This window comes from Oryctolagus cuniculus, chromosome 11 (genome assembly GCF_964237555.1).
Source record: "Oryctolagus cuniculus chromosome 11, mOryCun1.1, whole genome shotgun sequence".
Taxonomy (NCBI): Eukaryota; Metazoa; Chordata; class Mammalia; order Lagomorpha; family Leporidae; genus Oryctolagus; species Oryctolagus cuniculus.
In genome coordinates, this window is record NC_091442.1 from 54,532,156 (window position 1) to 54,558,685 (window position 26,530).

At 51.5% G+C, this 26,530-nt stretch overlaps 2 protein-coding genes across 12 annotated transcripts; one reads left to right on the forward strand and one right to left on the reverse strand.

Moving 5' to 3' along the window:
• The first annotated feature begins 13 nt into the window (after nucleotides 1-13).
• LETMD1 (LETM1 domain containing 1) lies at nucleotides 14-8,020 on the forward strand. Of its 9 annotated transcripts, none has more exons than XM_008256466.4 (10): nucleotides 37-162; nucleotides 251-315; nucleotides 731-882; nucleotides 2,838-2,953; nucleotides 3,786-3,868; nucleotides 5,119-5,305; nucleotides 5,426-5,527; nucleotides 5,629-5,781; nucleotides 6,114-6,210; nucleotides 7,049-8,020. In XM_008256466.4, exons 2-10 carry the CDS (start codon nucleotides 299-301, stop codon nucleotides 7,117-7,119), a joined length of 978 nt encoding a protein of 325 aa, XP_008254688.1. In that variant the 5' UTR covers nucleotides 37-162; nucleotides 251-298; the 3' UTR covers nucleotides 7,120-8,020. The 9 variants fall into 9 exon arrangements, with proteins under 9 accessions (XP_002711227.1, XP_008254689.1, XP_051702263.1 ...); XM_070052244.1 differs by having other exon boundaries at nucleotides 41-162; nucleotides 3,820-3,868; XM_002711181.5 differs by lacking the exon at nucleotides 251-315 and having other exon boundaries at nucleotides 14-162.
• Nucleotides 8,021-8,475: 455 nt separating this feature from the next.
• On the reverse strand, nucleotides 8,476-25,079 carry CSRNP2 (cysteine and serine rich nuclear protein 2). 3 transcript variants are annotated; one of them, XM_002711182.5, is made up of 5 exons: nucleotides 24,940-25,079; nucleotides 19,947-20,183; nucleotides 18,584-18,843; nucleotides 13,736-14,032; nucleotides 8,476-11,804 (listed from the first exon to the last, which is right to left on the reverse strand). In XM_002711182.5, the coding sequence occupies exons 2-5, from the start codon at nucleotides 20,095-20,097 to the stop codon at nucleotides 10,878-10,880; spliced, it is 1,635 nt and encodes a 544-aa protein (XP_002711228.2). In that variant the 5' UTR covers nucleotides 20,098-20,183; nucleotides 24,940-25,079; the 3' UTR covers nucleotides 8,476-10,877. The 3 variants fall into 3 exon arrangements, with proteins under 3 accessions (XP_002711228.2, XP_051702251.2, XP_069908342.1); XM_051846291.2 differs by lacking the exon at nucleotides 24,940-25,079 and adding an exon at nucleotides 24,188-24,327; XM_070052241.1 differs by lacking the exon at nucleotides 24,940-25,079 and adding an exon at nucleotides 20,633-20,768.
• Between the last annotated feature and the right edge of the window lie 1,451 nt (nucleotides 25,080-26,530).

The window sequence follows — 26,530 nt, forward strand, 5'->3', positions numbered from 1 at the left end:
AGACACCCACTCGTCCGCCCCGCCCCTTCGCCCCGCCCTCGCGGTGAAGATGGCGCTCTCCAGGGTGTGCTGGGCTCGAGCTGCTCTCTGGAGTTCGGCTGTCACCCGTGGACCTTTTGTCAGCCGGAGGCTGCAGCTTGGTCACTCTTGGGTGGCCCCTCGGTGAGGGACCTGGAGAGAGAAAAGCGTTGTTGACGTCCAGGCCCTTGCAAGTGGCTCCACCTTACTTGCATGCTGTCTTCATTTTCAGGGTTCCCCGCCCTGGCCCCGGGATATTTTTTTTATTATTATTCTCAAGATGCGCACCCCGATCGGGTTAGAGACCTGACTTCCTGACTATCAGCTTTCAGTGCTCCGTGTTGTCTGGTCTACGCGTCCGCCCTGAGTGTTCCGAATCCATCTCTCAGCCCCGTTTTCGGCTCAAGTTTAATAGCTACTGTGTTGATTCCACCTCTCTCTCTAAGCCTTCCCCGTGGTTCAGATTGTCGCAGAAGCTTTGCAGTCTTTCCGGCTCCGTTTCACTGCCTCTCTTTCTTTCCTGCCTGTCCTCCGCCCTATAGTCTGTATCCCTAGGCCCCAAGATTTCTTCCTTGATTTCAGGAGCTTCAGGTCTTGGCATACGTTCTCTGAGGCTTGAGTTGTATGTTAGGGACCCCCAGGTTGTGCGGGGCTGGGGGTGGGGGGCTTCTTGGACTGGTTCCCAGATAGTCTCTCTTGATCTTCCTTGTAGGTCTTGCAAGCTTCACTTTTCTCCAAAGGCAGATGTGAAGAGTTTGATCTCTTATGTGGTGACCAAGACAAAAGCGATTAATGGAAAATACCATCGTTTCTTGGGCCGTCATTTCCCCCGCTTCTATGTCCTGTATACAATCTTCATGAAAGGTAAACACAGAACTACAGTAGAAGTCCTTGAGTCAGCTCTTGGGCCGCGTCGGCAAAGGAAATAAATGAGATTGTTTTGCAAGTTGTGCCCTGAGGATGTGAGCTAGGATGTCTTCTGTTTCATAGAGGCCTGATTCTTATAAATTAGAATGTGAGGATGTTTCTGGAAAGATGGGATGAGAAACAGCTTCTGACAACACAGGAGAGGGAAGAGAAAGTAGGTTTCTTGTGGGTAACCACACACCTGGCTATAGTTGATCGCCCTGTTTTTATCAGCTGACCTGGCCCATTCAAAGGGGAAGTCTAAATGCAGGTCCCAAATCTATCTTAGGTAGCATGTTGTACTAAACAGTACTAATTGGGTTCTGAATGTTGTGGTTCAGACATCTACATCCTAGGACACCATATAAGCAGTGCCCTGTCTACTCCATAGTCAGGGTCCCGCATCAAATCTCAGCTTGTCACTTGCTGGCTGTGTGATTGGGTTCGTTCCCTAACCTCTGTGTCCCTTGGTTTTCTCAAAATCTGTTAAAAATAAGAATAGACCCTATTGACTACATGGTTGTGATCGTTAAATAAGTCACTGCCAGGAGTCTCCAGACATTTCATAGAAAATGTGTATTATGAGAAAACTATACTTGGGTATCATAATCTTTGTACCAAACCAAACATCTTTTAATTCCATTTTTTCCATGCACTTTTTGACATACTCTGATATGTGAAAGGTACTAAGTAAGTTCCCATTAAGTGTTAGTTGTTATAGTGTGTGCTTTTATGATAATGCCAATTATGATAAAGTACCACACTAGTCACCTTGGAAAATTATTCTAATTTTACAATTATTTATTCTTATCTAGAGAGATAGAATTGGCTGTTTTGTCTGCCCTTAGGCTTATAACTAGGACTTAATAAGAGAAAGGTTTGAAAGCATTTTGGTTTGTTTTAAAACCTCTAATTGAAAACTTGTAAACATACATATGCAAAATTAAAATAATGTAATGAACTTCCATGTACTCAACCTCACTTCAACATTATTAACTTAAGACAGTCATTCTTACCTCATTTAAATGCTAGCTTTCTCCTTCATTTTTGAAGTCAATCTGGATATCACTTAAATTGTAAATATACTATGACAAGACTTTTAAAAAAGCTAGTCTTGGCCGGCAACGCGGCTCAATAGGCTAATCCTCCACCTAGCGGCACCGGCACACCGGGTTCTAGTCCCGGTCGGGGCACCGGATTCTGTCCCGGTTGCCCCTCTTCCAGGCCAGCTCTCTGCTGTGGCCCGGGAAGGCAGTGGAGGATGGCCAAAGTGCTTGGGCCCTGCACCCCATGGGAGACCAGGATAAGTACCTGGCTCCTGCCATCGGATCAGCGCGGTGCGCCAGCCGCAGCACGCCAACCATGGCGGCCATTGGAGGGTAAACCAACGGCAAGAGGGAAGACCTTTCTCTCTGTCTCTCTTTCACTATCCACTCTGCCTGTCAAAAAAAAAAAAAAAAAAAAAAAAAAAAAAAAGCTAGTCTTTGGTAAAGGTAGGAATTTCTATAGTACGAAGCCTTAACATAGAATTATAAAAATATATTGGATTATATTATTTATAAAAGTGTTCCAAGAAAGTAGGTAAGTTAATGTCTGGCTGGGTGATCTCTAGGGCTAATCGAGCAAGACTCTCTGAAGTCAAGTGAGCTTGATTTTGAAAGACAGGATGAATAATGAGTCCCAACTTAGCTTGAAGAGAGGTGTTGTGCTAGGGGAAAAAGGCCGGGTTGGCCTCATAAGAGTTCTGGGTTACCTCCATTAAAGCGTTTATGCAGTGTAATGTTGGGGAGGCTGAACGTGTGTGTGAGTGTGTGCATGTGAGTGTGTGTGTGTGAGTGAACATAGGGTAGGAAGCTCTGATAAGATTCAAACTGGGATAACGTCACACTGTGTCTTCTACTTTGATGAGGCAGGGTTGCAAATGTTATGGGCGGACGCCAAAAAGGCCAGAAGAATAAAGACAAATATGTGGAAACACAATATAAAGTTTCATCAGCTTTCATACCGGGAGATGGAGCATTTGAGACAGGTACGGGCTGGGGGGCATATCTCCGGAAGTTTATGGTGATACAATCACGATCAATCAAAATCTCAAGCTTTTCTCCTTTCCTTTCTTGCTCACCACTGATCAAGCTTTCACCCTTTGCAATAAGATCAAAATGTTGAGCAGAACGAAGGCATGAGGTGATTCGTCAGAAATGGGTTCATCGAGAATTGAGCCCCATTGAGTTTCTGGTACCTTCTGAATGAGCCGTGCAAACACTGACATCCAGTGTATTTCTGAACGTGCAAACACACGCAAGGATCCAAAGGGCAGTAGGAAGTAGTATTGGGTGGTGACTTGATAAGGTGGTTTTGGACCTGAACAAAAATCTAGAATTCCTGCAAACTAGGAAGAGTGCACTGAGAGAGTTGGCATTATGTCAGTCCTTGTACCAGGTAATATCTGGGATACAACAGTTGATGTAGGTGTTTAGTTCACTGGTGAAGCTGCTACCTGGGGATGCCCACATTCCATATCAGAGTCCCTGGGTTTGAGTTCCGGTTCCATTGCTGATTCCAGTGTCCTGCTAATGCACACCCTGGGAGGCAGTGGATAATGGCTCAAATACTTGGGCACCTGCCACCCACCTGGCTTTGGCCCGGCCCAACCCCAGCTGTCTCTGTCTCTCTGCCTGTCAGCTAAATACATTTTTTTAAAATTTAGGTGAATATATCAGAGGTCCTGCCCTTATGGAACTTACCACATCTCACTTCTGGGCTGTAGTAGAAGTACACTGTGCAGTGGGGTGGAGGGAGTTGTGCATTACATTATCAGGACGTGCATGGGTTAAACTGCATCTGTGTTTATTTCTGTGTAGTTTCGCCGAGACGTCACCAAGTGTCTTTTCCTAGGTATTATTTCCATCCCACCTTTTGCCAACTACCTGGTCTTCTTGCTAATGTGAGTACGGACTGTGTATCCCCAGCATCTTGAAGATATATGGATGTTTTCAAAGCTAAAAGTTATTTTAAAAAGAAAGAATGATGCACTGAGGAAGTTAGACAGAGGAACTTCCTGTCCCACTGTTACCCCCTGATCCCAAGGGGTTCATCAGAGCCACTCAAGCTGCTGTTCGGTTAGCCGGACGCTTCCAGCCGTAGATGCCGATAACCTAGAGTTTCCCTGTCTCATGGCTTAGCCGCCATGGGTGATGGGAAATGAGATAAAGACCTTCTCCCTCATCCCTAGAGCCAGCAGCCTACTCCCTGAGAGTCACAGCAATTTGGGATGAATTATTTTTTTTCCTCCAGAAAAAGATGCTGCTTATATTCTGTTCATCTGTCTTTATTGCTTCCTAGCCAAAGATGACACTTCCTGCTGTCTAGCAGAAACCTCAAGGCTTAAAAGCCTAAGACATGGTCTTCATGATTATTGGGGTGGGAATCAAGGGGATGATTGGTTTTTCTCTTCCACGTGATGCTGACAGAGGCTCCTCCCCACAGTGATATATTTCAGTCCAGAGGGTCCAAGGTCACTCTCAAGTTCAGTGCCTTGGCAGGGATTCCTGGAAAACTAGAACTGTCAACCAGAGAGCCTGCCTGTGGCCTCCTGTGCGCGGTGGCCCCAGGGCAGTGGGACTGTTCTCCGAGCAGCTCAGGGCTCTGGGAGCGAGTGCTCCAGCAAAGAAGCATCTGGACGGCCTTTTATAACCTTGTCCTAGAGGTCACCTAGATGCACTTCTGTTCCATTTTGTTAGTAACATCAGTCACCCAGCATGGACCCAAGGGTGTGGATGAGGCGTAGACCTCCCCTCTCCGGGAAAGGAGCACTGGAGAATGCGTGGCCCTCTTTGCAAACCACTGCACACATGGATGAGTCCATTTAGAAGTGCGTGAGGACACTACAGCCAGGATGCCAGCAAAGGATAGGCCTTCGGATACCTGCGTGCAGCTCTGTCCAAAGCGTGCTCCTCGTGTGCGTTAGTTCTGAGGAGTCCTTTTGTGTGCTTGCTACAGGCCAGGTTATCCCACTGCTTCCCTTCACGGGAGTTTCCAGTAATGGTGCCTGACACTGTGCTTCGTTTAAGGAAAAGAACCATAGAGTATGAATATAACGTGTCCGTCTCCTCTCCCTAGCCGCCGCGCCGCGCCGCGCCGTGTCTGCAGGATGCCAGTTTCAGCATGTGGCTTGGCGATTCTTTTTCCCTACAGGTATCTATTTCCTAGGCAACTACTGATCCGGCATTTCTGGACCCCAAAACAGCAGATTGATTTCTTAGATATCTATCACGCTCTCCGGAAACAGGCTCACCCGGAAATCGTTAGCTATTTAGAAAAGGCCAGCCCTCTCATTGCTGATGGAGGACTCCGGTGGCAGCTGACAGACCTGTGCAACAAGGTAGGCCTCCAGGCGGCCCTGCCACAGACCAGGGATCTCACAGGAGCCACCGTACCCCAGCACCGGGTCGGGGGACTACTCGAGACCCTGCTGACATCCGCCAAACCCACATCTCTGCAGGTACAGCGTGGCACGCACCCAGCAGTACAGGATCTCCTGGCTCTGAGACAGTGCTTCCGTTCCCACCCTCTGGACATGAACCAGCTCCAGACCTCGCAAGTGGTGAGTGCACCGAGGCCACCTCGTCCACGGCCCCCGCTCGTTCCAGGCCTTGGCCTGGGCTAAGCTGTTTAACTTTCCCCTCCTGTTCTTTTGCATCGCAGAAAGCCTTGAGCCGGGCCATGCTGCTCACTTCTTACCTGCCCCCTCCGTTGTTGCGACGGCGGCTGAAAGCTCACACCACTGTCATCCAGCAGCTGGATAAAGCTCTGGCAAAGCTGGGGGTCGGCCAGCTGACCGCACAGGAAGTGAGATCGGTGAGAGCGTGGTTGTGGCAGCCCTCAGCCCATTATCTCATTTCCCTGCCTTTTTTCTCACTCAACTCAACTAGTGGATAGAAGTTGCCCTCGGTAATTTTTGTTTAATTTCTTTTCGGGCACTCTCCTTGAGATGCACTGTCTTAGGTTGGATGGGTCTCTTTGCTTGTCGTCTTGTCCGTCACTAGTTCAGGTTGCCATGGTGAGTGGTTTCCTGCGGGGATGAAGTTGTAACTTATTTAAAGGAGATCTAGGACTGTTTGTGCATCCCCACTTCCTTGCCATACTCACCCTGCGATTGTTAAGGACCGTTTCTTCTCGGAATGCTGTAGGCCTGTTATCTTCGTGGCCTGAACTCTACCCACATTGCTGAGGACAGGTGTCGGACTTGGCTGGGAGAATGGCTACAGATTTCCTGCAGCCTGGAAGGTAAGACAGGTCTCTGTGGTTTGGGGATGATTTTGGAGTTAATTATTGAGTACTGTGATAACCCTTTCCTAACATATATGTCTAATTGAAGAGAGGCAAACTCAGAGGCCTGGGCAGATAATGAACTATGAAGTGGGGGTAGGGGGTGGGGGTGTAGTCTGAGATGGAGCTTCCCCACCTTCACACGTTGTGCGCTTTTGCTCTTAGAGCCCATCTTGTGCACCATAGGATGGTTAGCAATATCCCTGGCCCCACCACCAGACGCCAGGAGCACCCCTTCACCTCTGCTTATGACAGCCAAAAGTGTTTCCAGATGGGCCAGATGTTCTGGAGTTGGGGGCTGGAGGAAAAGGGCAGAGCTGTCCCCGTGTAGAAGCACAGGTGTACAGGCATTCAAACTTAAAGCAAACACTGTGCTACCTAAAGACAGGGTCTCCAAGGTGGGGAACTAGGCCTGTTGGCCTCTTGTTTGGAACCTTTGGCTAGGTCTCGATGTTTCCTTGGCCTTGGGACATCAGGGTAGGCCTGTTAACCTTGACTCTGGAACTCCCAAGGGGGCTCATTTCTACCAGAGAAACCCGAGGTGACAGTGGCGTTTAGTTCCCTTACGCTTTCTGAATTTGCCACTGCCATCACATGAGATTCAAGAAATAGAGAATGAGTTGATGTGAATATAAAGTGGAAGGAAAGTAAAGCAGGGGCGCCTTGGTTACGGGGCCTGTTGATGCTCTGCCCCCTGCACTTGGCTTCTTGCCTCCAGGTTCAGGGCCTGTGCGCCACAACGGGTGGAAGACAAATGGCTTCCTAGCCCAACCACTAACACTGCTGGTACTTTCAGAAGCCGAGCTGTCCCTCCTGCTGCACAGCGTGGTTCTGCTTTCCACCAACTACCTTGGAACAAGACGCTGAGTGAGCCACGGAGTGGATGGTGGCGTCCTGCGATCGCGTAGCTAAACCGTGTGGGACCAAACAGCCCTTGTCAGCAAAGGCTCTGTGCGCACTTAGATGTGTGGGAGGCGGAGGAGCAGGGGCCATGGGCTTCGCTGCGTGCCCCCCATGTGAGAACGCAGACATTCACACACAGAACTGAAACAAACCTTTCCAGGGGTGGCCCATGTGCGGTGCCATCCTGCCTCCCCCGTAAGCAGCTGGAGCCTCTGTATTCGGCTCCTCCACGAGGTGTTCAATTTGGGTCCTAGGAAGTCAGTTTTTGCCCCAGGTGGGACTCCTCATTTGGCCTAGACCACTGCCACGCCCTGACAGTTTTGAATTTAAGACTTTCTGCCTGGCAAGAACAGCACTTGCATCCACACGTACCCTTCCACGCTGTCCTCAATCCTTTCTAGTGACCAAAACACGGGGTTTTGTGGGCCTCTCTCTCTCTCTGGCATGGGCGAACGTCTTCCTTTCCTTCTCAAATCCTTTGAACGCCTTGACTGTTTTTCCCGGTGATTAACATGTGGGAACAGGCTGCTGGAGGAAACAGGAAGTGCTTCCCGGCCCCTCCCCCAGTACGCCCAGCCTCCACGCCCCATTGTCTTAACTTCTGGGCTCTAGCGCAGCCCCTGTGGATCTTAAACTCTGTTACCGCCACTGCTGCAGCAACCCAGCTGTGACCATTGTTGGCTGCCTTCTTGGGGCCCTTGGGCAGTCCCGCCCAGCCTAGGGAGAGCAGCAGGAGTCTGCTTGGAGCTAGTGAGCCAGGTTTAGCTTTTGTGTGTGTCCATCGGTGACATGTTAAGTTCTGTAGTATTTATTGTAAATGCATGAAGAAACCCAAGTAAAGACTCAAACCAGTGGGCGGCAATGACTTACGCGTGTGGTGATCAGTCATTTCTGCAAAGGCTCCTTTTACAAGCCTGACACACTTTAACTAAAGGGATTGGATTGGTTGAACAGGACACTTCTGGTGGGATGGAAGCCGATCTTTTTGTTGGACGTTTGGAGGTGGTAACCAGGAATGGAGAGTTTCATCCATCTTTAAAGTTAATGGAACGAGAAAAGGGACCCAAGGGTAGGAACCGCATAGACAGGGCCCAGCTCCGTCAGCAGGAGCCAGGCCTACTCATGTATGTGCGCGCAAAGCAAGCCAAGCTCTGGATGCTCCAAAGAGAATGTTCTATTTTTTCCATCACAGAATGTTGCTATTGTTAACATTAATTCCTAACTGACCTAATTAGTTTTATATACAAAACTGGCAAAGTGTTCTTTGCCTAACAGGTAACAGAATTGTGGCCTGTCAAGATAAAGAATAACACACCATTCTTTTGAATATTTCTTTAATATTACATTTAAATATTCTCTTTAAATACAGCATTATCACAATGTAAGGAACCTAAAAGGCAAAAAAAAAAAAAAAAAGTTTTCAAAGAACCAGACAAGCTTTGGATTCACATTGAAAACACTGTGTACAGTATGTGAGAAAGGAAAGTGGAGAATGATGAGCCGCAGTAATCAGGGTCATTTACCTAGACCTAGGCTGAGGGGGACTGAAGCGCGCTCTCTGGTCAGAGGCCTGCCTTTCCTAGCAGCCATGAGCTAGAACCCCGTCCAACTCAGGTAGCACCAGAAATGAAATGGACCACGTGGTAGAAAGGCCCCTTGCTTGACAAGACGGTTTATGCTAAATGTTCATGTTTAGCATTCAGAAGTCTGGGATCAGTGTGCATCAGGAAAGCGGAGTGAAAGAGACTGAGAGCAGCAAAGCACAGTTGCTCAATTATCATGGGGGAGGGGAGTGTCGGCAAGGAGAGTAACTACAGATTCATCGTCCTGGCTTGAGCCCAGCGGCGGTTGTTAGAGCAGCTGGGATCTGCTTCCTAGATGAAGCTGCAGCCTTCCTGAGAGCTCGCACTCCCCTTTCAACACCACACGCAAGAAAGATTCTTCTCCCCAAAGACCAGATTCTCGCTCCAGCTCTGCCTTAGCTCCCAGGGCACCAGTGTGAGGTGGGGAACGCAGCTCAGCTGGGGGTGTTCTCCGGCAGACCCCTAGCTCTGTTTGGTGAGGCTCAGACTTGGGGAGAGAAGGACCTAGGTGCCTAATTAAGAACTCCCCTCCAAACAAAACCAAGCAAACTCAGGAATGCACGGGAAGCGACGTGAGTCACACACAGATCTGTGCTGTGTACGAAGCCTTTCAGGCTCAGATCAGAGATCAGAGGTTTTCATAGGTGAGACGCTGCTGCAACACACATGAAGGCTGCTTTAACACAGCTGGGCCCTGACAGCCACAGAAAAAGGCTTTATGAGAAGCTGAGTAGGAATAGTTCTCTCTCCCATCAGAAAAAAAAAAAAAAAAAAAAGGTTGCTAAACTACAGCAGAAGTAAAGCATGGTGTGTGAAGGATGCTAGCAAAAACAATGTTTTGCTCCAGAGGCCAAGATAACTGCTACTAGACGGAAATCAGTGGTGTTCAGTGGAGCAGGTCTCGGAACCTAAGCTGGGCCCCAACCCCCCGACAGAGGTGAGAAGTGGAAGTGAGTCCGTTCTGTAGACTGCAAAGGTTAGGCTCAGAACCCGAGTCCTCTGGGCCCTGGGGGTTGCACGTGGCACTTGAGGATGGATTTGGCTTTGATTTTCAGTGGAGAGGTCCATTAAACACCTGCAGTTCTGGGCACTGACCGGAATCTAAACAGCTCTAACCCTGTATATCCAAGATACAGGAAAAAAGGACCAAAACCAGTTAGTGACCTCAGATTGCCTACGTTCTACTAAATCCCAGATCTGCCAACGCTGGGGGCAGGGGGAGGGCCAGGGCGAAAAAGCAAGCATGACACAATAAAGTCAACTTCCCAGGCGGCCACCTGTGCCGGCTGCCTCCTCTGGACGTGGCCAGTGCGCCGCACAGGCCTCTCGCGGGAGGGCGAGCCCCAGCCTGCAGCTGCCTGGCAGAGCAGGGGAGACTCGGGCTCATGGTGCCACATCCCCAGCCAGTCTAGCTTTCTTCTTCAAAGGATGAAGAAAGAAAGAAAGGGGAAAAAAAAAAAAAAGACAAATCGACAAGTTTAACTCTAGTACCTAGGAACAAATGAAAGAAACAATTCAAGTTACAGACCAGGAATCTCCAGTGTGGGGACCAGGTCGGAGAACAAGGAACATGTCAAATATTAACTTATGTACCAAAGAGGGAGTCGGGGAAGGTAGGTTACAGTTTTAGAAACCCTAGAGGTTTTGTACAGAAGCACACACCCTTCCGCCCCCTCCTGTCTAGATTCGGCCCCGACTCCTCCAATCGTGCTGCAACACGCCGAGGCGGGCTAGCGGACGGGCCCTTGCCAGCAGTGAGCTTGTGCCCTGCCTGGAGCTCCAGAGAGGAGTGGTCCCCAAGCTCGTGCTCTGGTCCCTACGTGAAGAACAGCTGCTTGCATTACCCAGCTTCTCTGGGACATCCTACTTCTTTGTTCCAGTGGCCCAGAAAGCTCAGTATTGGGCGCAGTGCAGCCTCTGCCCCAAGGCTCTAGCCCGGGTCGAGCTGGGGCTGGTCTCCTTGGTACTGCTTCTCTTTTAAAAAATATGTATACAAACAATCCTTTCCCTCCCGTCTCCCCAAAGACCCCAATAAAATAACATGGGAGCAGCAGCCGCTTCTGCAGTTTTGTTTTGAAATGACGTTCGATAAAATAAGGGAATAAATAGAGTGGGGAAGAGGCCGTCTCCATCTCCACGTCACACGGCCAGAGGGAGCTCGAGGGTGGCCTCTTCGGGGGGCCGGTCCTCACTCGGCTGAGAGGTCTCCTCCGCCCCACAGCCGCCCTCACTGTCTGAGCGGAAGGGAAGGTTCGAGGGGGACCAGGAAGGGCGGAAGTCTTCACTGCCGGGCTCCTCGGGGCTGCAGTCTTCGGGCAGGAGCGCTTCCAGGGCGGCTGTCTTCCCCATCTCGGGTCTGCAGGGGGCAGGCGGGTCTGGGGGACGAGCCGCCAGCGAGGTAAGTGGGACAGAGAAGACACTCAGATCCTTCTCCCTGGGGAAAGGCGCCGGGCCTTCTTCCGGACCAGGCTCTCCCTTCACGGCCAACACTGGCCTCTGCTCCACCTGGTAGTAGACCAGGGGCCCACTGTTCAAGTACGATGGGTTGTTCATGTTCACCGGAGAGGCGGCAGGATGGTCTGAATTCTCGGCAAAACACAGCACGGAGGAGCCTGGGGGCAGCTGGGCCTGGATGAGGATGGGGGCTGTAAGGCCTGGGCACAGCTCTTCGGGAACCGCCAGAGGCTCCCCCAGGATGCACACGCCCAGGCTCTCGATGCTCGAGTCCAGGCTGGCGCTGGAGCCGCTGGAGTCTTCCTCCGCCTTGAGCCGCTCCAGTTCCTCCGCGCTCTGCAGGTGCATCACTGCCGTCTCGTTCTCTGCAATGAAGTCCTGGAAGCCCTGCGTCTCAGAACCCTGGGCCCCTGTTGGGCTGCAGCTGGCAGCGACTGAGGGCTCCCCGTCGGGGGCTGCGGGGCGGCTCACCTGCCGCTTGCTCTCCAGCTCCAGCTTCATGATGGTGTGCAGGTAATGAGTCCGGACCCGGATGGGATTAAACTCGATGCGCCCAGCCATGTTCCCACAGCCGTCCCGGGAGCAGCCACATGGAAAGGACATGCGATCCACCTGAGGGGGGCAGAAGGAGGTTAAGGCAAGACTGGGAGGCAGTAACAGCAAACACAGGCAGTGGGCATCGGAGTTCTTACAAGCAGAGAAACAACCCGTCTAGCACAAAACACGTGAGCTGACAGCACAAGACAACAGCACAGACCGCGTGTGCGTCGGCGCAGGCTCAGCCATTCATTAGTGGCGTGACCTCAGGAGAGTCCTCTCCACCCCACACCTCACCAACCAAGGGCTTATTTCCTCTTCTAAGTAAAAAGGAGACAAAAAATTGCATCAAAGGGTCCTTCCACTTAGAAAGTCCGGGGCCACCTCTCTGAGTGCTGACGGTTCGCAGAGTGGAAGAAATTTACCTGCCTCAGAGACTTTTCTGGAATGAACGGAATGTACGTGGCTCCCTGAGAACAAAGGGCCGGGCCCCAGCCTCTGCCATGACAGCATGGGGAAGTGAGGAGCGAGCTTGCCAGTCCGAAGCACTACCTCCCAGGGAACCCGGGCCAAGGTGCCTTAGTTTGCTGAGCTAAGAACAAAGGTCCCAGTGACAGCCAGCCTGTCTGCCCGCCTCACCTCCAAGGGCTGGCAGGGGAGTTCTGAAGCAGTTGCCAAAGTACTTAATTTACAGACCAGGAATGTTGGGACAGCGGATCCCACCTCCCTATCTCCCTTCCGTGTTCCAAAAAGGAAACACACGCACACACACACTGAAAAAGATTACAAATGCAGGTCATCCAATAAACATGTACAAATGCAAATGTGAATGTCTTCCTAAAACATCAACGCAGAGAAACCTCCACTCCAGTTCCACCAATTCTTGGGACCCTCCTAGCTCTGAGTATAACAGATCGCTCGTGTTACGGGATTTGAGCCTGAAAAGTATTATTTGGCCAGATCCGCAACGGCTACTCATACCCTAGCTAAAAGGAAGACAGAGCGAGGTTGTTTAGGAAATGCACCCATGGGACTCAGCATCCGCCTCCTTCAGTGTCTGAGTTCCAGGCCAACTGCACTCTTTGGGACGGCACCGCCACGCCGCCACTTTCCACGGAGCTGTGTCTTTGACACTGTCCCTTATCGAAGGCCAACAAGGAAGGCTGTGCCTCACCTTCCAGGAAACCACAGATTTCAGCTCCGCCATGTCGCTCCCCCTCTTCGTGGAGGAACGACACAGGACCCTGCCCTCCCCGGGTTTGCTGCTGGTTCTTCCCGGGTTGGCTACTATCCCTTCCACCTCCGTGGAAGGGCAGTTCCCCCTGGCCACATTCCCCACTTCCGCAGGGGAGCGGCACACCGCCGGCCGGCTCTCTGGGGGCTGCACAGGTGTTCCCCTTAGGTGTTCCTCTTAGATGTTCCCCATAGATGTTCCTGGTGCATGCCGTCTCTCTCCTCCTTCATAGTCCTCCTCCGCCAATCCTAACTCGGCTGCCCACACACCGAGCACGCTGCTCTCCTCCAATCAGGAGCAAGTCCTACAGTTTATTAGCTGAACTGGAGGCAGCTGTGCGGAAGCTGTTTACTTCTCTCCCAGCGCCATATTGTGGGAGAGCAGATGCACAGAATAAGTCTTAATTCCAGTAACTCAGTCTAGTCCGGGCTGCTCCCCACACGCCAAGTGCAGATAAAGCCCACAGGCCCAGCTCACTGCTCAGCCGCCTTTAGCTCAAGGAACTGGTCGGTGTTCAAGGAAGTTAGTCACGTGAAACAAATTAAACCCTGCTCCTCCTCTCACTGACAGCCACTTCTTATCACCTCTGGGGTGTGTGTGAAACACAGAGCAGACACTGGGTGTCACCACAGCCTGAGAATCTTGTCGCGCTTGTTCTGTTAGCGGAGGAGGGCTGTCCAACCGGGGCCTGCTCCTAGCCACGCGGCACCCACCCCGAGTGGGCAGCCTCCCAGCCCCACCGCAGACCTGTGACCAGCTGACGCGGCCTTACCTGGCATTTGATCCCAGCCTGGCTGCAGGCACATGCTTCCGGGTCACAGTAGAGGCGACAGTCGCAGCCACACTCCTCCCGCGACAGGCGGATGGCGCGAAGTTCCTGCTTTTCCTCAGCATCAATGCGGTGGACCCCAGAGGCCCTGAGCAGGGCTCGCCGCCGCTTCGTGGGCAGAGGCTGCAGGAAGAAGTAGTCGTCCACCTCCACGTTCTCCACGTCGATGTCTTCATCTGAGACATCATCCAGCGTCAGGCCGTCCGCCTCCACCGACTCCACCGTCCCATTCTTGGTCAGCTGCCGGGAGATGGGGAAGGTAAGGCCTCCTGGGCATCAGCAACTCCGAGTCTCCCCCTAGTGGCCATCCAGGGCCGCACTGGACCTACACACACAACCATGAATAGACAGACAACCTTGCAAACTGCCCTAAAAAGTACTTTCTGGGGAAAACCACATTCAGGAGGAGGACAAGATTACTAATTTATCATCAGTGACCCTGGATCTTCACAAGGCAGGCCCAGAAGGGCTTCATTTGGTTGGGAAAAGGAGAAAAAAAAATTACTAACAGTAGTCTTTCTCCTTCAGTTGAAGTAAAGTGAGGTAGAGTGATATTAATAATACTGGAGGTGGGGGCTGCACCATGGCGTAGCGGGTAAAGCCGCTGCCTGTAGTGCTGGCATCCTATATGGGCACCGGTTCAAGTCCTGGCTGCTCCACTTCCGATCCAGTTCTCTGCTATGGCCTAGGAAAGCAGTAGAAGATGGCCTAAGTGCTTGGGTCCCTGCACCCACAGGGGAGACCTGGAAGAAGCTCCTGGCTCCAGATTGGCACAGCTCCAGCTGTTGTGGTTATTTGGGGAGTGAGCCAGCAGATGGAAGATCAACCCCTCCCTCCCTCCCTCTCCCTCTCCCTCTCTCTCTCTCTGCCTTTAAAATAATAATAATACTGGGGTACCAAGGCAGGAATTGGGAGTGCTCCAGGCTGAGACAGCGAGAGAGCTGGGAGGAGGAATCTCAGTGGAAGGCCCCACTGAAGCCAAGCTATGGCTGAATACATTCTGGAAACTCATCAGGGAATTCAAGTAAAGAAAATGAGGCCTTAAATCCCTCAGGCTCTGGAAGCTGCTAGCAGGATGAAAGCCAAGGGGCTGGGGCCTCGGGCTTATTTCATCAGCCAACCCCACCCCCACCCCCCACGAATGCTGGTAAAGGACCAGCTCCTGAGAGAGATGTGATGCAAGATACCTGGGTAACAAGCCTGGCTGCTTTGTTTGTTTACTTGTTTTGTGCTAGTGGAGAGAAGGACAGAAGAGGAGCTTCTGGGGTTTCCCTAGTCTAGAATTTGTATACAAGCAGGCCGGCTTGCTCCAGTCTTGGATACCAGGGCTGCCGTCCTCATCACCCTCCTCCCTACTGTCCTCTCGCTCAAAGCAAAGAGATCAGAGATGCCACAGTTAGCAACCCACGCAGACACGAAGGGACTTCAAAACCTTCAGTTTATTTTGGTCCAAAAAAAGGTCTGAAATCCACACACAAGTGTTTCTTATCATATGCACAAAGACCCCTCATATGCATGGATTTCAAAAATCATTTACACCAAAATACACATTTTTAAGAAAATTTTTTTTTTTTTTTTTTTTTTTTTTGACAGGCAGAGTGGACAGTGAGAGAGAGACAGAGAGAGAAAGGTCTTCCTTTTGCCGTTGGTTCACCCTCCAATGGCCGCCGCTGCAGCCGGCGCACCGCGCTGATCCGATGGCAGGAGCCAGGATCCAGGTGCTTTTCCTGGTCTCCCATGGGGTGCAGGGCCCAAGCACCTGGGCCATCCTCCACTGCACTCCCTGGCCATAGCAGAGAGCTGGCCTGGAAGAGGGGCAACCGGGACAGAATCCGGCGCCCCAACCGGGACTAGAACCCGGTGTGCCGGCGCCGCAAGGTGGAGGATTAGCCTATTGAGCCACGGCGCCGGCCCAAGAAAAAATATTTTTTCTAAGTTTGAGAGACAGCGAGAGCTTCCATGCATTGGTCTGCTCCCTGAATACCAACAGCCCCAGTGGTATACAAGCCAGGAGCTGGAACTCAATCCAGGTCTCCCAAGTGGGTGACAGGAACTCAATTATTTGCACAATCAACATTGCCTCGCAGGAAGCTGGAATCAGGATCTGGGATCTGGGATCTGGAGCTGGGGATCAAACCCAGGTCCTCCGATATGGGATACAGACTTCCTGACAAGTGTCTTCACCACGAGGCCAAACGCCCACCCATCAGCTGGTCTTTTAATTCCATTTTCCCACAAACCTTGTGAAGTAGCCGCATATGACAGCTTAACATAGGATGGCAGTGGCATTTCAGATCAGTAAGGAAAAAGTCATCTAATCACTGGGACAACTGGGTACTCTTTGGGAAAAAAGTTACATTCTCAATCAGTACCATTTGTGATCATGAATTCCATATGAATAAAAAAATAATCATAAAAGTAGAAAATCAGGGCCAGCGCTGTGGCGTAGTGGGTTAATGCTCAGGCCCAAAGCACTGGCATCCTCTGTGGGCACCGGTTCTAATCCCAGCTGCTCCACTTCCGATCCAGCTCTCTGCTATGGCCTGGGAAAGCAGTAGAAGATGGCCCAAGTCCTTGGGCCCCTGCACCCATATGGGAGACCCAGAAGAAGCTCCTGGCTCCTGGCTTCAGATCTGTGCAATTCCGGCCATTGTGGCCAATTGGGGAGTGAACCAGAGGATGGAAGACCTCTCTCTCTCTCTCTCTCTCTCTCTCTCTCTCTCTCTCTCTCTCTCTCTCTCCCTCCCTCCCTCCCTCCCTCCCTCCCTCCCTCCCTCTCTCTCTCTCTCTGCCTCTCCTCTCCCTGTGTAACTCTGACTTTCAAATAAATAAATCAGTCTATGGGGAAAGTTAAACAGGGTTTCCTTTCGACAAATAAAGCTGTTAGAAACCACCATTGCTGGTGCTCACTGGACATCCTGCTAGGAACTAGAAACCTTGACCTCAATCTTGGGCCGGCCTGGCTTTATTGCTAGGATGACTTCTGGCGGCGGGGCTGAGGAGGATGGGGTTGGGGGACAGAAATTCGACGGCACTCTGTTTTAACAGATTATTCCTCCGCAAAATCTAAAAGAAAGGAGTCTTCTTCTAAGAAAAAAGGATGAAGGGCTTCCCTGCGACCCAAGAGGCCATTGTTTATTTGCCCAGCTGTTGCTATGGCAGCAGGACAGCAATAGGTCAGTGGCAGAATTCCTCGGAAGAAAAAGGAAGCCCAAATGTGAGTCCAGTTTTAAAAACAGGTGGAGGCTTTGGGAGGAGGCTGAGCGGAGCCAAGCCAGAGCTCTCGGGGAGCGAGGAATGAGACCTGGGCAGTCTACACCCCCTGCCACGAGCTGTCCAACCCCACCAACATTCTGGCGCGTCTCCCTGACAACCCTGCAGGAAATGCAGCCACCGATTTTAATATGGGTCAGCACACTCTGGGCCCAAAAGAAACCTGGCTGGGCTTGAGGCTGTGTTCTTCAAATTTGGAACCAGGAACTTGGGGCGGGGGCGGGCGCTATTTGTGAGGACTGGTGCAAATCACGGCTGTGCTTGGCAAACCGTGCTGTAGACAACGGGTGGCTACAGCCACCTGAGACGGCTCTTCTCTCAGCACCTTTCTCTGAAACGTGAAGTTCTGGTGCTGCAGAGATGGCCGGCACAGTGCCACACCACAAGAACTCTTTGGTAAGACGTCGTTTGCCCCAGAGATAATCACCTAGGGATGACATTTCAAAGAATGTGAAGGGGCCAGTGCTGCGGCGTAGTGGGTAAAGCTGAAGCCTACAGTACCGGCATCCCATATGGGTGCCAGTTCGAGTCCCAGCTGCTCCACTTCCGATCCAGCTCTCTGCTATAGCCTGGGAAAGCAGTAAAAGATGGCTCAAGTCCTTGGGCCCCTGCAGCTACATGGGAGACTCAGAAGACGTTCCTGGCTCCTGGCTTTGGATTGGCCCAGCTCCGGCCGTTGCAACCAACTGGGGAGTGAACCAGCAGATGGAAGACATCTCTGGGTATGTGTGTGTGTGTGTGTAACTCTGACTTTCAAATAAATAAATAAACCTTTAAAAAAAAAAAGTGTGAAAGGTTCAAAAATCTAGTCTACGTATCTGGTCAAGGACAATCATTTGACAAGAAATGGAAAACTGTGTTCCCTTGGGTCCTAGAAGTGGCAGACATGGATGCCTTCACATAATGATGTATTAAACTTAAATTAAAAAAAAAAAAAAACACAATCATTCGGAGTGTTGGAAGCAAAGAGAGAATTCCAAGGAAGCCATCTTGCTCTCTCTGGTAGACAGCTCCACCAGAGAAGGAAATCTTACTACTCGGATTTGAGTCCACATCGGAGACTTCTCATTACACAGATTTAGAATCTCTGTAGGCCGAGGGCAGCAGTCACAGCAAAGCTCAATAGACCTTGGAACTGGGTATTCAGCCTAGGAGTTAGGACGCTCACCTCCCACAGTGGAGGGCCTGGGTTCAATTCCCGGCTCTGGCTCCTGACTCCAGCTTCCGGCTAATGCAGACCCTGGGAAGCAGCAACGCTGGCTCAGCGACTGGATTCCTGCCACCCCCATGCGAGGCCCAGACTGAGCTCCTAGCTTCGGCCCCTGCCCAGCCCTGGCCACTGTAGGCATTTGGGGAATGAGCTAGCAGATGGGAGCTCTTTCTTCCTGCCTCCTTCTCTGTCTCTCTCCCTCTCAATTAAAGGAAGACCAACCAACCAACCAACCATCAGTGGACCTACATGGCTTCCCGCTTCCGCTTAGCCCAGGGGCAGAACCAGATCCCGCACCCCTTAGGTACCTTCATTTTCTTGGCATGGAGTTTCTCCTCCTTCAGGTGCTCACGCAGAATCTCGCGATGGTTCACCTCCTGCTCCTGCGCAAACTCACAGAGCGTGTAGCTACGTACAGAGTTATGGCGCTGGGCCATGCCCAGGGAGCTCCCGCCCTGGCTGGGCACACTGGTGAAACCCTGGCGCCGGGCGAAGTAGTACACAGTCACCTGGTCAAAGCGGACATTCTTCCTCCGCAGCTGCTTCTGCCGCTTCAGGATGGAGGTGGCTGAGAAGGGAACACAGACAGGTGCTGTTAACCAGCCTGGCCTGCCGCAGGCCTCTCCACCCCATCTCCATCTCGGCTCCCAGCTCCTCTTCAAATGTTCTCCGTGGATCTAGAGGACTTCCTAATACTTCTGCATCATAAACGCACAGTTGGAAGAGATCTAGAACCTCAGCTGGTTCCTACCCCTGCCTCCCAGCTGACTTCTGAACAGATGACCACAAAATCTATTTTTAGACATCAGAAAGGAAGAGAATCTCTAGGTAAGCTGTTCGGAATTTAACAATCCACAAAACAGGAGCTACTAGCCATATGAGGCAAGTTTAAGCTCATTAAAACTAAAATTAATTTAATTTAAAATTAAAAATTCAACTCCTCAGTTACATTAACCATATTTCAGATGCTCCAAAGCCACATGTGGTTAACGGCTACTAGTGGGCAATAGCAGACACAGAACATTTCTATCATAACAGAAAATGCTACAAGGGAGAACCTGATGGCTAGCAGAGGAGGCTAGAGTTTTTCTGTTAAAGGTCAGACAGTGTATTTAGGATGTACAGGCCATGAGGTCTCTGCTGCAGCTTCTCAGCTCTGCTGCTGCAGCATGAGAACAATCGTAAGACACAGGTAGGACTGTGTCCCAATAAAACTTTATTCATAAAAATATTCATAAAATATTTATTCATAAAAATATTCATAAAAACAGGCCAGATTCGGCCTATGGGTGATCCCAATCTAGAGTTATCAGAGGTTCTTTCCAAGAACTAACCGAGCCAAAAGAATGAAGGAATCTGGAGTCGCCCTGGTTGTCCAGGCAGGAAACATTTATGTCCTGCTGGGGGTGGAGCCACAGTTTCCTGGGACTCTTAAGGACCTGGATGGGGCGATGGCAGAATCTTGGGCTCTTCCTTCTTCAGTCTAATTCAACCCACTCTGGGGATGCACAAACCACAACGCAAGTCGAATCAGCCCATCAGATGTCAGCCTCCACTACTAGAGCCATGAAGCCCCCCAAAGGCAAATCGCAAGCTGTCGGACAGAAGCTCTCCCAAGAGCGGCACCGGGGAGCTCCTGCCTGGGGAGAGTGGGTGCCACCCCCCACTCACGTGTGAAGCTGGCAGTCGTCGGAGGGTTGAGGCTGTCACAGCTGTCCGCGCTGTCGCTGCTGGAGATCTCATCATCTGAGTTGGACACGGATGAGCCCACATCCACATCATCAAACTTCCTCTTGAGACCCGAGCCCGTGAAAGCATCCATTGGTTTCGAAGGGGTTTCCTTGGGGAGCCCACCACGTTGGCTCCAAAGCCCCAGCTCACCGCCAGCTAGCCAGGAGCATTAGGATTCTGCCCAGGGGAAAACAGGAGTCAGGATCTCTGTCTGCAGACACACCCCTCCCAAGTCTACAAACGCAGCGCTCTCTAACTGCAGAACACAGCACCTGACCCAGCGCTGAGGTCTCACTCCTCAACTTTAGGTCATTCCAGCCAGCATCCTCCTCCTCCTTCCCCTCTGCCCCTCTGGTCTCAATCACTCTTAAAATAATGGGACAAGTAGTAGCAGCAGCAGCACCCTTCCCCATGGAGGGAGGGCCTTGGTCCCAACCAGCTGGGCTCTGGGCTGCCCCAGCCCAGGGAGAAGAATAGATGCCCTTCGGATCACACACGAGTGCTCTCCATGGGACCAGTGGGAGGGACGAGGGATCACAGGCAGAAACAGGCTTTGCCCAAACCGAGACTAGACCCAATTATTTTTCCTAGTGAGAATATAGCCTGGTGTGTCCCAAAGTGTGTACCTTAAATACGCTGCATCCAAGGATATTAATAGCTTTCACATGGGAATCGGGCTGCTGTGTCAAAACAGCTTAGAAAACTGCGCACGACGGAATCTCCTAGAGCTTCTAATACACTAGCGAGCACCGTGAAGGCTTGGAGAAAACACAGAATGCAGTATTTTATAGATCTCATTATGGAACCCACTGTTCCAAAATATTTTAGGGGGGCAGATAATCCTTGGAACATTCTTTGGGAAATGCTGTTACGGGCTCTCAAATCTGAAGAACACTGGCAGTCAGGAAAAACCCTTTACCCACATCTTCCCCAGGGTAAAGTGGCTCACCGGGTTCCTAAAAAGGTCACACGTGGCTCTGAAGAACGGACCCAAGATTAGGATGCGTACTGGCTTCAAAACCCAGACTCTTGCCCAGTGTTCTGGTACTGCGTTAACAGAGTTCCCTCCAGTCAACCCCCATCCTGTATGCGAAGGAGCTGCGCCGTTCCTGTCTTTGCCCTCTGTCAGGAAACCATCCAGGGGACCGTAAACAGCCAAAGAGTGACAACTGACTCTGGGTAGGTGAGTACGGCAGGCAGGGGTGTCCCCTCGCTGCCAAGCGAGCAAGGACGCCAAGGGTCCAATGCACGGGGACGCAGCGTTCTCGCTCTCTGCCTTTGGAAGGAGGTCCCAGGCAGGACGTGCATCTGCTCGGTAGAAATGCTTTCAGAGCCGCAGCCACGTGTGATGAGGTATGGGGCCTCCGCTAATGCCAGAATCTCCCCAGACTATGATCTCACAGGTTGCTAATTATGCAGCAGGAATAACACTACCCAGAGCGACGACAGGGCCGCACCATGGCAGGGCAGCTCCCCAGAATACACTGTGGTGTCGCGAGATGCCTGCCACAGAGCTGTTTTTTTCTGGATGCTGTCTCCTGGCTCAGCTCTGCAAAGCCAACCAGTTCCTAATCTGTCTGTCCAGAGCTCATCACAATTCTGCATGAAGAGCCTATAAGGAACCCAAGAAGCCTCAGCCATGGTAGGTCTCAGACAAGCACATTCCTGAAATAAATTTGGCCAGGGAGGGGAAAAAAAAATAACCAAGCGCTTGATAAGAATTGTAATTAAATTTGAAAATGAGCTCCAAGTATCACTTCTGTTTTTTATGTGACTGATCTCATCGTCAGAGGTCACTTCTTTGGGTATGGTTAAGAATGAAGAAAGCCAAGGTCTGTTTATGGGTTCAGATTTTAACCGGATTTAAAAATACCTATGAATTACCCAATCTCTCACTCCATTCTATTATGGGGGCTGGGGACCTTGTAATTGGGTGGGATTTAAAAAGAGACGGACCAATGGTGATCACTTAAATGTACTTTCTCTTCTCCAGTTAATAAATACCTCATCAACCACGTGAGCACTCAGACTTCACTAAAAATCTGCTTTCTTAGAAAGGGCTTCCATTTTTGTTTTGTTGTTTTTATCTGAGAGGCGGTGAGACCCAGAGCATCACACACACACATACACAGCTCCCCTCTGCTGGTTCACTTCCTGAATGCCTGCAATGAACTGGTCTGAGGTGAGCAGAAAACTCAATCCCGCCCCCACCCCCACGTGGGTGGCAGAACCCCAATCGCTTGAGCCATCACCCCTGCCTCCCAGGGTGCACCCTAGAAGGAAGCTGGAGTCAGGAGCCAGACCCGGGCACTGAACCCAGATACCCCAACTGGGAAGACCAGGCCAAACCAAACACCCCACTCCCCGCCCAGTGCCACTTCAGGCAGTGCTGCTTCTAAAAATGGTTCCCTCCTCCTCCTGGAAGCACTCAGGGATTTAGGGTGCAAGCACATGGGCCCGCCTGCTCTTTGCCCACCTGACTCCTTGCTTCCCGTAGTGCGTCTATCTTCTGAAGGTTTCTTTTTAAGCCCCCCAAGAGCTTGGGTCTGCTCCAAAGTCATCTTTGTTGCTAAAATTCTCCCCTGTCTTAACCCACTTGCCCTCAAGACTATCTGGGACAGAAAGGAGTGCTAAGATGTGAAACCTACAAGAAAAATATGTTCCTTCAGCTGTGGGAGAAGAATCAGATCTATGGTTATGTGTAAGTCATGTGCAAACTGACCTATGATCTAACTATTCCATTAACTTGGAGGGCTCTCAGGAAAACCCTCACGGAGACTCCACAGCCCTGGCTCTCTTTACCCTACCCAGGATCCATTAGCATCGCTTTTGCTGACATCAACTCCATAATTTTTCTAAAATCCATTTTTCTGTCCTGACAATCAGTCTGTTTAAATTTCAACCCAGATCTCCCCTGTTCAACACCCTGGTGTGAAATGGACTTGTTTAAGATGTCCACTGGGCACCAAGAACAAAGTTGCTATCTATTTCCATTGAGCAACAGTAATAACTAGAATAGGTTCCATACTTAATTCATCAAATTTATGCCCTTTCCAACCACAACTAGAAATCAAGTCACGCTCACCTCCCTCAACTATTCAATACCGTGTTGAAGAGATGCATTTAGGAGTCACGTGCCAAGCTCTTAAACCCACAGAGAAATATTCAAGGTGAGACTGGAAACGCAGGTCATAACTGACAGTTAACTGTCAAAATGACCAACTTGAACAATAAAACGCTTTTGGGATGAAATAACGCAAGCCTTGATAAAAGCTTTTAAATGCCAGTGAAAATGAAAGGCCAGCTGACACTGTCTGGCTATGTGCCTTATGATCTTTTCTCGAGTGTTTCTACGCTGAACATTTCCCAGAGGTACATGAAATAGTTCAGATCCACAGCATGTAGCAGATAGGAGGCGAGCCCCAAATGACACACAAACATCTTATCTATACTGTAGCACTCAGGGTTTCAGACCGTAAGGCTTCCTGTAACCCTCGCAACAAACAAAAGAACCCAGTATATGTAACACTAGCAAGAGAAACATCCCAGGAAGAAAAATTTCTGGAGGCAGAACATATCTGCAAAGTTTAGGTTACATAAACCTCTTTCTTCAAATGACCCCAAAATAATAAGACAAGGTCCCTCTCACCAGGAAAGTCTCCCCCTCTCCTCGTCAACTGGAACCCAACCTTCTGCTAAAGGTCAAAAGACCAGAATGTCTAGCAAGATCTCCCGGGCTACCCTCTATTGGCTGCTCCTACCAAAAACCCTGAACACAAGGGCCTGTCCTGTTTCTAGGGTTGATTCTCAAATTCTGTGAATTTTGTGGATCCATGGGTTCTTGGGATCACCAGAGGATCATGACTTCATCAAGCACCCAAGTAAGAATCCCCCGTTTAAGCCAGGTACCTAGAGAAAGCCCCCTCCCCACCTCTACCCATTGTATCTGTCCACTACACCCAAGGTTAGAATTTGGCTTTCTGTGTCTAAATGGCTGTCACGTGGAGGACACAGATCTTTGTGGGAGAACTGGGACATGATGCTGCATTAACTCTCAAGGATAAGGATACACATACATACACACACACACACACACACACACACGCCAACATCCTGCTTTGGGAGATTAGCAAGATGGAAACAAGTATAGAAAAGAAAAATCCGAATCAACTTGGATTTACCTTGCACTGAAAACTGGAGAAGGGGGACAGTGTTTTTTTTCTCCCTCTCTGTGGGATAACTTCTACCCTCTCGTGCTGTGTGTGTCATACTAAGCCCCTTGAAAAAGGAAGACCCAAGACCACAGCACTAAAGGCGATGGCTGGCAGTCGGCTGCGTGTTTGGGCCTATGAAAAAAAACAGATCAAGCCAGCAACCAGGGCAAGTGATGCTTTCATTTTCCCACACAACGCCAGAAAAAAATTTTAAAAATGGGAGACACCAGGGACCCGGGGGGCTGAAGGGACATGACAAGTCACCAGCTCCCTTCAACGAAGCCCCCTGCGGAACCCCATTTCTCCCTGCTCTTTCCAGTCGTCTGCAGCCTTTCCCCATCCCTTCCTGCCTGCTACTCACAAATTCCCAACCACTCCTCCCACATTTTCCTCTATCCCCCCCCCGCCCCTTCCTTCTCTTCCCCCCATCCTACATCATCCTCCACTCCATTCCGCAATCCTGCCGGCTTGCAGGCCGCCCATCGGTCTCCCCCCGAGCTACCCCGGCAGCCGGGGCCCAGGTCCTCTGTGCCCCTCGCTCGCTCCCACGCCTCTCCCTTCCCGGCGGCGCTCTGGCTCTCCGCCCCACGACCGCTCCCGTCCAAGCCTCCCTCATTCGGACCCCTGCGTCCGCGCGGCTCTGGGCTTGACCACTCCTCCACAGCCGCCCGAGAAAGGACGAGGCGGCACCCTCCGCCCCGCACCCCCAGGCCCATTACCGGCCCCGCCGCAGCTGCCTCCTCCCGCGATGGTCGCTGCCGCCCCCGCCGCCGCCGCCCTAGCCCGAGTGCGAAGGACGAAGGAGCGAGCGAGTCCCGGGCGACGGTCTGGGAGCTCCCAGAGCAGCAGGGCGGGGAGGGAAGGCGAGTGGGCAGGCCGGCCGGCAGGCGGCGGGGGGCGGGCGGCTCCGGCAACGCGGGCGCCCCTGGCAGCAGAAGCCCAGAACCGCCCCGGCTCCGGCTAACAATAGGCTCCGGCCGCAGCGCTCCGACTCTTATAGGCGCCGGCACGTCCCGGCCGCGCCCCGGGGCAGGCTGGGAAATGGAGTCTCGCGCGGCCCGCCCCTGCCCCCCGCGCCCAGGAGCATGCTGGGAGCGGCGGGCGGCGACGGCCGCGAAGCCGGAGCCCGGGCCCGGCGCAGCCGGTTTCCGCGCCGGCGTCTTCCCTGCGGCAGCGGACCCTGGGAAGGCGAAGCGCACGACGGAAGCCTCTCGGCCGTAGATAGTCAAGGGCGAATTCTCCTCTGCAGCTCCCCCTTCGCAGGCGCCAGGCTCCCGTGGCCTGGGAACGCAGTAATACCTCTTAACTCGCGCCCACGGTTAGGAGAAAATAAAAGCAGTCTCTTGAATGATCTGCGTATATCGTGCACTTGGGTGTTTTCAGAAACTCTTTCTTACCAGAATTTTTTTTAAGTTTATTTATTGAAAGGCAGAGCTACTGAGAGAGAGACAGAGAGAGGTCTTCCATCGCTGGTTCACTCCCCAGTTGGCCACAATGGCCAGAGCTGCGCAGATGCAAAGCCAGGAGCCAGGAACGTCTTCTGGGTCTCCCACGCAGGTGCAGGGGCCCAAGGACTTGGGCCATCTTCCACTGTTTTCCCAGGCCACAGCAGAGAGCTGGATAGGAAGAGGAGCAGCGGGGACTAGAACCCCGCTGGGATGCCAGCACGGCAGGCCCCGGGCCCCCCTTCCCAGGATCTTTGATCTCCACCACGTTGCAACCCATTTTTAAGATGGTGAGGCGAAGACTGAGAAAAGTTCTGTATGATTTGCTGAGGGCACACAGCCTTGCCTTCCTATCTTGTCTCTGTGTGGACCTGCAAGGCTCTGGGAGACAGATGTGACTAGGTGTGGCCCTCCTCCCCAGGCTGCCCGTCACCTGTGTCCTTCTCCCCTCCCATCTCTGCCTAGGAGAGGAGGGCCTCTGCCCTTTCTCCAGCGAGCTATATCCTTATTCCCTTAATACGTGTTTGCATGGCCACACGTCGTCCGTGCAAGTTAATATTTCTCCTTAATCTCTCCTTGCCTTAGATTTATTGTAAAGGTTTATTTATTTGAAAGACAGAGTTACAGAGAAGCAGAGGAAGGGAGGGAGGAAAGGAGGGAGGGAGAGAAGGAGAGAGAGAAGAGAGAGAGAAAGATCTTTCATCGCTGGTTCACTTCCCAAATGGCCACAATGGCCGGAGCTGCGCTGATCCAAAGCCAGGAGCCAGGAGCTTCTTCTGGGTCTCTCATGCAGGTGCAGGGGTCTAAGGACTTGGGCCATCCTCCACTGTTTTCCTAGGCCATAGCAGAGAGCGGGATCAGAAGA

What these genes read in the sequence shown, in the direction of transcription:
- LETMD1 (XM_002711181.5), top strand. Translation starts at nt 50, where the DNA reads ATGGCGCTCTCCAGGGTGTGCTGGGCTCGAGCTGCTCTCTGGAGTTCG. An exon ending in CACTCTTGGGTGGCCCCTCG is followed by an intron (nt 163 to 730) that starts GTGAGGGACCTG and finishes TCTTCCTTGTAG; the next exon opens with GTCTTGCAAGCTTCACTTTT. An exon ending in TGACAGACCTGTGCAACAAG is followed by an intron (nt 5,306 to 5,425) that starts GTAGGCCTCCAG and finishes ACATCTCTGCAG; the next exon opens with GTACAGCGTGGCACGCACCC.
- CSRNP2 (XM_002711182.5), bottom strand. Translation starts at nt 20,097, where the DNA reads ATGGATGCTTTCACGGGCTCGGGTCTCAAGAGGAAGTTTGATGATGTG. An exon ending in GACGACTGCCAGCTTCACAC is followed by an intron (nt 18,844 to 19,946) that starts GTGAGTGGGGGG and finishes TTCCCTTCTCAG; the next exon opens with CCACCTCCATCCTGAAGCGG. An exon ending in TCCATGCCAAGAAAATGAAG is followed by an intron (nt 14,033 to 18,583) that starts GTACCTAAGGGG and finishes ATCTCCCGGCAG; the next exon opens with CTGACCAAGAATGGGACGGT.